Source organism: Triticum urartu, unplaced genomic scaffold, assembly GCF_003073215.2.
Source record: "Triticum urartu cultivar G1812 unplaced genomic scaffold, Tu2.1 TuUngrouped_contig_6851, whole genome shotgun sequence".
NCBI classification, from domain to species: domain Eukaryota; kingdom Viridiplantae; phylum Streptophyta; class Magnoliopsida; order Poales; family Poaceae; genus Triticum; species Triticum urartu.
Genome location: NW_024117645.1, coordinates 1,896 through 10,961, shown reverse-complemented (window position 1 = coordinate 10,961; position 9,066 = coordinate 1,896). Strand labels below are relative to the sequence as shown.

The following is a 9,066-nucleotide window of genomic DNA, read 5'->3' as shown; positions in this document are numbered from 1 at the left end:
GGTGAAAGGCGAGGTGGCGGCGGCCGTGGCCGGCGAGGGGGAGAACATGGCGGCGTGGCTCGTGGCCAAGAACACCCTCAAGATCATGCCCTTCAAGCTTCCGCCGCTGGGTACTTTTTTTTCTTCTTCCCGACTTTCCCGCTGCTAATTTTCGCTGTACAAATTGACTCGCTCTTCTAGGATTTTGTAACCCGTTGCTGGCTCGTGAACCCCATCGGTTTTCTGCTGATTCAACTAGTCCAGAAATATTTGTTTTAAGACAATCCGGTACTGAAATCCCTGTAGCACTGACAAGTTAGACTATTTTTTTACCTTATCGGGTTTGCCCATGTCAGACATGGAGGTAATAGGAGGAGAGCTCAGATTTAACACAATTTATTTAAGTGTCCCCGCGATTTTTCTATTTTAGTCAGTTTGCAGATTGTAAGTTCGTAACTGTCACTCTTCCCGAACAGGAATGGCATGTGAAATTCAGATATCCCCGGATCACAGACCTTGGTTGTACAGAAAACCACAGCCCTTTACTTTCTTTTTCTTTTTTTGTTTACATGCCTAGAGGCCCTTAGAGCATCTCTAATCAACACCAGAAAATTTCTAACTCCTACTAGGAAGCAGTTTCAAAGAAAAACACGCCTACCTAAAACCAAAACTAGCAGAGTCGCCATATCGGCTCAATCGTATAATGACCGTCAATATGACGACACTACCAGAGTCGTCATCCGTCCCTCCACCTGCATAATTTATGAAGCGGGCTCAGTATCCACCCTGTGAACCTTCGTATTTGGAGGCTGAGGGTGTTGATATGGAGTAGTCTCCATCAGCAACCACTCGCACGGGAGGAAAGTTTCAGTCCGGCTACTTCATCCCACGCGCAGCCCGGTCAATGGCATGGACGTTCGTACATCTGTCGTCTATGAGACTGCCAATTCTGCACCCGCTTTCCATCGGAACACAGCAAATCCCACCCTATTTACCATCGGAGTGCGCCCATTGCCCTCCTTCGCTGGAGCCACCACATTCACACTCTTCCCCATCCCCCGTTGCGGCACACTCACCCCCCATCGGCCCATCCTCGTAGGCAGGGGAAGCTTCGGTCACGGCAACTTTCCGTGGCCACGCGGTATTTAGCTATCTCCATATCATGGAACCCATTTATCAATGAGGCATCTTATTTCCCAATTAAAGTAATGACTTAACGTGAGGTAGGGACCAGATGAAGTCTCCTTCACCCACACACAACTTTCATATGAACTGCACTCCCACACACAACTTTCATATGGAGTGAGCTTTAAAAGGCAGCCCTGAGACTCTAAATATGAAGGCTGGGAGGTGGCAGGAAGATGTTGTGGATTCCGTTTTCGAGTGAGTGGTAGGATTAGACTACATTAGCGCATGGATTATATTGCATCATCTTTAATTCATGTTCAATGCAAGGTGTTTAGAAAAATAAACTGACTTTTGTTTAAGGACCGATACTTATTTATAGAGGGCTCATGCTTAACTAGGCACCTCTATTATAGATATAAGCATTGATGCTTCATAAAATATTGTTTGTTTTAGTAAGCAAGTCCTTAAGCATCTTGTGTGCTGGACTTTGTGGATTAATTTTTGGGAATGGATTAAAGATGCCCTTAGGCAACATACACTTAGTATTGGCTACTTTTTTTCCGAGAACGCACAAAAGATCTGCGTGTCTATATACTTATCCCTATATTAAGATATACTTATCCCTATATACTTATCCCTATATTAAAGATGCCCTTAGGCAACATACTTATCCCTATATACTTATCCCTATTTATACAACGCCAAGAGCTCATGAGAACCCTCTGGTTTCTCTCCAGCCAGATGCATCTGAGTGAGCATTATGATCATCGAGTTGACTTCCTTCTTCAGCTTCGGTTATCGACTGCTTTATTGTGCATTGTATAAATAGTCAGTGACCAGTTATGTGATGACAATGTTTATTCGTGACCAATACATTGGATGAAGCAACACGTCGCAATTTTGGCGGGTTTCCGTTCAGACAATTTTCTATATAGGTTATTTAATCCATAGCAAATTTGAGTGACATGTAGTCCAGTGTCTTGTGAAGGCTTCTATGTTTGTCTGTGCACAATCAAACGTCCGTGCAATCTTATACTCTTTCCGTTTCTAAATATAAGTCTTTTTAGACATTTCAAATGGACTACAACATACGGATGTATGTAAACATATTTTAGAGCGTAGATTCATTCATTTTGCTCTGTATGTAGTCACTTGTTGGAATCTCTAAAAAGACTTATATTTGGGAACGGAGGGAGTAGTACCACAGTAGTGATCTAAACGTTCTTATATTTCTTTACAAAGGGAGTATTTGATATTTAGAATACTATATATGTCATGAGAAATGGCATTTTATACGGTGTTTCGAAAATCTTGTTAATCGTCCTTAAAAGAAAAATCTTGTTAATCGAAGAGGCTGAATTGATTCACGTCTCCAGGTCCTTATGATGTGCGAGTCCGGATGAAGGCGGTGGGCATCTGCGGCAGCGACGTGCATTACCTCAAGGTGGTTTCTCACATTAAACGTGCAATGATCTAGTAGCTCCCATCAAATACCTTGATCTTTCAGAGCACTCTGTTTCTTTTCTCAAGCTAGAAACCGTGACATTTGTTGGATTGCAGGAGATGCGCATTGCGCATTTCGTGGTGAAAGAGCCGATGGTGATCGGGCACGAGTGCGCTGGCATCATCGAGGAGGTGGGCGACGGCGTGAAGCACCTCGCCGTGGGAGACCGCGTGGCGCTGGAGCCCGGCATCAGCTGCTGGCGCTGCAGGCACTGCAAGGGCGGCCGCTACAACCTCTGCGACGACATGAAGTTCTTCGCCACCCCACCTTACCATGGATCACTTGCCGACCAGGTACGTTACAGTTGTTCTGAAACGCGGTTGCAATCTGCAAGCTGAGCTTGATGATTTTGACCATTTGTTCCTGAGATAAATAATATCCTGATCAATGTGGTGGGTTTTGGGTAGATTGTGCATCCAGGTGACCTGTGCTTCAAGCTTCCAGACAACGTGAGCCTGGAGGAGGGCGCCATGTGCGAGCCCCTGAGCGTGGGGGTGCACGCCTGCCGCCGAGCCGACGTGGGCGCGGAGAAGAGCGTGCTCATCATGGGCGCCGGCCCGATCGGCCTGGTCACCATGCTCTCGGCGCGCGCCTTCGGGGCGCCCAGGATCGTCATCGCCGACGTCGACGACCACCGCCTCTCCGTGGCCAAGTCCCTCGGCGCGGACGCCGTCGTGAAGGTCTCCGGCAACACGGAGGACCTCGCGGGGGAGATCGAGCGCATCCAGGCGGCGATGGGAGGCGACATCGACGTGAGCCTGGACTGCGCCGGGTTCAGCAAGACGATGTCGACGGCGCTGGAGGCGACGCGGCCGGGCGGGAGGGTGTGCCTGGTGGGGATGGGGCACAACGAGATGACGGTGCCGCTGACGTCGGCGGCGATCCGGGAGGTGGACGTGGTGGGGATCTTCCGTTACAAGGACACGTGGCCGCTGTGCCTCGAGTTCCTGCGGAGCGGCAAGATCGACGTGAAGCCGCTCATCACGCACAGGTTCGGCTTCTCGCAGGGGGAGGTGGAGGAGGCCTTCGAGGTCAGCGCGCGCGGCCGCGACGCCATCAAGGTCATGTTCAACCTCTAGACCTCGAGACCGCTACTGTTGCTAGGGATTCAAGCCGTGCTTGAACTGGAGCTGCGAGCGTGTCCGCGTGCGCGCGGTGTGTTGTGTGTCGTGAAATAAAATAAAATGGCTGTGCAGACTGATTTCTATCATGAAACTGGGATGTCAGGAATCGTTCGAGCGCACTCGCCGATAACAAGCCGTTCTCTCGCACTTTCGACCACTCTGTACTATAATCAAGCACATCACCGCATTGCACAATCGTATGCACAATAACACAAAGAACACCATATTTTATACTCCTATAAAAGATGTTGAAGTATCCATCTCATCTCATCGGGGGCTTCGTGGACGAGAGGGTGAGAGTGCCCTCTGTGCCGTCTATCTTGCACTGGCGTGCCGCGGGGCCCTCTCTGGACTCTCGTTGGCGTCTGATATGTTCGAACGGCACGCACCTGGGCAACCCCCTGGAGGTCCATGACGGATGGACCATGGATGCACATAGGGTCACAGTCATGTGCAGCGGCAAATCAACTAGGCAGGCTTTAATCGACTTGAGCCTGCTCTTCAGCAATGTAAAAAAAAATTAGTAGTTATTAGCACATGTTTCTAGTAGTATTCTAGCAAATTTTAACCTTGTTTGCACAAAAGAGCTGGGAGTTAGTGACTTTTTCCCACATCATTAACTTTGAGCATGCCCTTGATTTTCTTACAATATTCGCCACCGGTCATGAGGTGTTGTGCGGCGCACTCATGTGTGAGGTCCTATGAGCGATAGAGAGGCCAGACCCGCATGGCGGCGTCTTCGACCCGTGTAGGTTGGTCCAGTCACGCCAGTAGGGGCGTTCGACACACACGTCCCCTCACAGGGTCGGTTAGATCCTCGGCCGCACCAGCTGGGCCCGCACGGGGCACATGGCCGGCTGTGCCTCGCGCCTCAGGTCGATTACTCAGAGTTGCGATCCTGGTCATCGGATCTCCGCGGCCGCCACACATCCGCCCTTTTTTCAAGGGTCCATGACGCGTGGGCCGTGTACGCGAATGAGGCCACCTCTCTGTGGTGGTTTTCGTCGCTACTTCATGCGCCCTCTCGCGCGACGGGCTTGCCTGTCAGCGTCGCTCACCCGCTGGCCGACCAGGTATGAGCAGGCGCAACGTCGTTCACAGAAGTCGGCTCGGAGTGTGAGCGACGGACCCGGACCACTGAGGTTGTCTAGTGCTCGGCTTGTGCGAATCGGTGTGGAACGTGAGCATTTTGATCTTTTCCTTAAGTCATATATATTTCCGTGTAAAATTGTTGTTTCACACCGCAAGACGCCCTTCGCTTTGCAGGTCTCGGCGGACCCTTTGCCCATTCCCGTCGGCGATGTTCACAACGTGGTTTTGGCTTGTGTAACCCGAGTCAGGTGCTGCTCAGTCACAGATGCAGGGAGGACAAAAACGACGATGCAGCCTACCAAACCTCGAGACCTTTTATTATACAACGCCTTAGAGCATCTTTAGCCGTTCGTCCTCCTAGAATGCATAAAAATCGTCCCCTGGAGACGAGCCGGCGATACAATCGGTGCTGGGAGCGGTTTCGCGTCCATTCGTCGCCCTCAGGCGTTGACATTGGCCCACTTTTCAGCCCCATTTCGGCAAATAAAGGGCTCATATGGGGCGACAATAGGCCCATATTCGGCGTGGTTCGCCGTTGTTCGGCGTTCAATTATGCACATAATTTTTTTTATCACATATTTCATCACAGAAATATCAAATACTTTAACAAAATAGTACAACAACAAATAGTTCGATACAAATTATATAGTTCAACAAATAAAAACTCATATTTCATCACACTTCGCCGAACTATATAAGTGTGATGAAATATGAGTTTTTATTTGTTGAACTATATAATTTGTATTGAACTATTTGTTGTTGTACTATTTTGTTGAAGTATTTGATATTTCTGTGATGAAATATGTGATAAAAAATTTATGTGCATAATTGAACGCGGAACAACGGCGAACCACGCCGAATATGGGCCTATTGTCGCCCATATGGGCCCTTTATTCGTCGAAATGAGGCTGAAAAGTGGGCCAATTTCGGCGCCTGGGGGCGATGACTGGGCGCGAAACCGCCCCCAGAGCCAATTGTATCGCCGGCTCGCTCCCAGGGGGCGATTTTTATGCGTCCTGGGGGGACGAACGGCTGGAGATGCTTTTAGGGTCGACAACTCGACCATTGATCGGTTGATCGTCGTCGGATTGGATTCCCACTATTCCTAGTCAATACAAATTGTGATCTGGATCTCACGAATATATCGATTCCAGCCAACGATGACACTATGACTTCATTTCGACCGATTTTTAACAAATTAGTATTTTCGCTTTGTGAGGGCCATTCTCTCTATATAAGAAGTCGTTGCTTAAGAATATATAGTGAATTCTTGGGCAGCTACGTAAATTTATGAAATATCGGTCCACCGTTGACTTTAAAACCATGAATCTAAAAAAGTTCATAAAATTTGAAAAAAAATCACGAACATTTAAAAATTCAAAATTTTAGAATAAGCTTGCTAATGTGAAAAGGTTCGTTTTTCTCAGAACTATGTGAAAAAGTTTGTAAATTTGATAGGAGGGGTTTGGGATTACTATTTTTTTATTGCAACTGGCCTAGTGCAGGGCCCAACATGTCACAAAAATCCTGCCGAAAATCTATACGATCGGCATCCGAGATCGGCGTAACGCGATTACGCGAGTGGCACCCAGCCCATCTACGCCATCCATCTCCGGACCCAGCGCTCCGCAGCCGCCCATAATTTCGCCTAATATCCTCCCGCGCCGCGCGTCTGCGCGGGCACCACAAACCAGAGGAAGAAATGGCAGCGGGCCCCACGCCACCCACCCCCGGGGCCCTCCCGCCGACCCGGGTTCGGTGGGGGGCGTTTCCCGCGGGCCGGCCGCCGGACTTCGCTGAGCCCGAGGACGTGTGGATCCTCGGGACCTCGCACCTCTCCGCGGAGTCCGCCGACGAGGTCGAGCGCGTGCTCCGTGCCGTCCGCCCCGACAACGTCGTCGTCGAACTCTGCCGGAGCAGGCACGATCCAGCATCCCGACCGACCGCGACCGGTCACATATCATCACCGTTTCCCTCTTCGAAATCTGAGCGGTGCCTTTACAGTGCCCTTACTGCAGAGCCGGGATCATGTACGCTTCCGACGACGCCTCCGGCGAGCCGCTGTTGAAATCCAACATGTTCTCGCTCGGCGGCACCAAGTTCTTCGGAGCCGTCAACCGGAGCATCAACCTGGGTACTATGTGCTACCTCAGGTTCCTCGAACAAATGGAACGCTGCTGATTTCATTGCCATCTTTTTGGGACGGTGCAGGTGGACAGAGTGCTCTTGCTCTGCGTTTGCTCCTAGCTGTTTTTTCGTCCAAGATTTCTTCTGGCGCGAACCGGCCCTTTGGGGAGGAGGTACTCTGTTTGGTCATGCCAGTCTTTCACATATTGTTATGGAACGAGTCGGAACCTCAGATTGTTTTGTTATATCAAACCTTCATGCAGTTCCGAGCAGCTAGGAGGGTGTCTGAAGATATTGGCGCTCAGCTCGTTCTTGGGGATCGCCCTATTGAAATAACTGTATGTGGACATCTGCAACTAAGCAAGCTGATCATATGCTAGTTATATGTGTGTCACTGATGGTGTCACATTTTGTTCTTGTAGCTTGAACGAGCTTTGAAATCCCTCAGCTGGGATGAAAAGACTAAACTCGTAATCTCATTATTCCGTGGAATCACTTCAACCACTCATATGCCGGTAAGTGCTACCTGTGCTCCTGTTTCCAATCTTATTGTTCATCAATTTGCCAAAGTAGTACCAGTTTTTGCAGTACTAACATGCATGCATGTCTGACTGCTCACTAGCAGCAGGATGAGAAAGCTGCGGTTAGCCCGTACGAGTTGTACGAGAAGCTTAGCAGCTCATATCCTTCACTGCTGCAGCCTCTCATACATGAGCGCGACATGGTACCATATGGCTTCTCCGCAACTTTCATCTGAAAATTCCAACCTAGTACTTCATACTTCGTCTGAAAACAAACCAGCATTGTCTATGAAGCATGAACTGGATGTTTATATTTTTGCATGTTTGCTTCTCAGTTCATGGCTTGGTCCCTAAAGAGGAGCAAGGCGGTGAACAAGAGCAAGACGGTGGTTGGGGTCATCGGGAAGGGGCATATGAACGGCGTGGTGTACGCGCTGATCTCTGACCAGGGGGACCTGAGGTTCCGCGACCTCGTCGGCAGGGAATCGTCGGAGACCTGGGCTAGCTCCGTCGTCAAGGGCCTGGTCAGGGATACGGTGATAGGGCTCGCGCTCTGGGCGCTGTACGAACTGCTGCAGGCTGCCGCCGTACATATAAAGCTGTAGCTGAAGTCCATTTTTAGTGGCAAAGATTGACATCTGTAACCGTGCACGCTCTTTGCAACGTCGATGCAGCTTGATGATATTGTAAAGTCAAGTGAAGTACTCCCCTGTAAACTTTTATAAGACGTTTAAGGGATTTCCGACAGCCCCAATTTTATGTGTAAAAGGACATTTCTGTCCTCAATTTCGAATTTGAAATCACCGATTCCCCAGCGTCTTGTAACGAACGAGAGAGAAAGGGGATCGGGAGCAGGTGAGGGAGAGCGAGAGAGAGACTTAGGGAGAAAGAAGACGTTGCTTTCAGACGAAGGATCGGGGATGAGGTTTACAGACCAATAATGTTAAACATACAAAGAGTTACACGCAATTACATGCTGACTAGGATTTTTTTCATCTACTAACCAATCATAAACTTGCCCCCCCCCCTCTGATTTTCAGGTGATTTTCAGGGGGATGGGCCGTCTCCCCACCTATTGACCAATCAAATTAACCCTCTTTGTAAAAACTTGTAACTCGTTTGTACGTGTAGCATTACTCCACACTGTCACATCGCATGCCTCCACCAGCCACAAGCGGCCAGCTTTAAACCCCACGCGACTCACACACGCACACTCCTGCTGGGTCCTGTCCGCAGGTGCCAAGTCACACATGCCAAGTGGCAAGGTGTGACATTCTCCCTCCCTTAGGACTGAGCCTCGTCTTGAGTGCTTGCTTCAGCGTCGTCCCAAATGGCTGCTGATGTAAAACACTGACGAAGAACCTCGTAATCCTCCCAGGTAATGGCGGGCGGCGAGCCGGCACCCCACTGCACCTTGACCTGCATGATGGCCGCATTGACGCGCTTCATCATGCGCCGTTCCAGCAGATGTGTTGGTGCCTCCGATGACATAGAGAGGTCCGGCACGTGAGGCAGCTCTGTGTACACCGGCGTGTAATCCGACGTGAATAGTTTGAGCTGGGAGACGTGGAAGACCGGGTGCACCTTGCTC

At 49.7% G+C, this 9,066-nt stretch overlaps 2 protein-coding genes across 3 annotated transcripts; both read left to right on the top strand.

The window, feature by feature from the left end:
* Positions 1-6: 6 nt before the first annotated feature.
* On the top strand, positions 7-3,826 carry LOC125531163 (sorbitol dehydrogenase-like). Its single transcript, XM_048695578.1, has 4 exons — positions 7-110; positions 2,484-2,551; positions 2,668-2,904; positions 3,019-3,826. Exons 1-4 carry the CDS (start codon positions 47-49, stop codon positions 3,688-3,690), a joined length of 1,041 nt encoding a protein of 346 aa, XP_048551535.1. The 5' UTR covers positions 7-46; the 3' UTR covers positions 3,691-3,826.
* A 2,781-nt stretch (positions 3,827-6,607) lies between these two features.
* On the top strand, positions 6,608-8,229 carry LOC125531161 (traB domain-containing protein; the record flags this gene model as incomplete). Of its 2 annotated transcripts, none has more annotated exon segments than XM_048695576.1 (7): positions 6,608-6,747; positions 6,846-6,961; positions 7,039-7,127; positions 7,218-7,292; positions 7,377-7,469; positions 7,580-7,678; positions 7,811-8,229. In XM_048695576.1, coding segments are annotated over 7 exon segments (882 nt in total), but the record flags the coding sequence as incomplete, so codon positions are not given.
* Positions 8,230-9,066: the final 837 nt, after the last annotated feature.

Bases quoted from the DNA above. Each gene is read 5' to 3' on its own strand.
- LOC125531163 (XM_048695578.1), top strand. From the start codon at position 47: ATGGCGGCGTGGCTCGTGGCCAAGAACACCCTCAAGATCATGCCCTTC. The intron at 2,552-2,667 runs GTGGTTTCTCAC...GTTGGATTGCAG, and splicing joins GCGACGTGCATTACCTCAAG to GAGATGCGCATTGCGCATTT. The intron at 2,905-3,018 runs GTACGTTACAGT...GGTTTTGGGTAG, and splicing joins ATGGATCACTTGCCGACCAG to ATTGTGCATCCAGGTGACCT.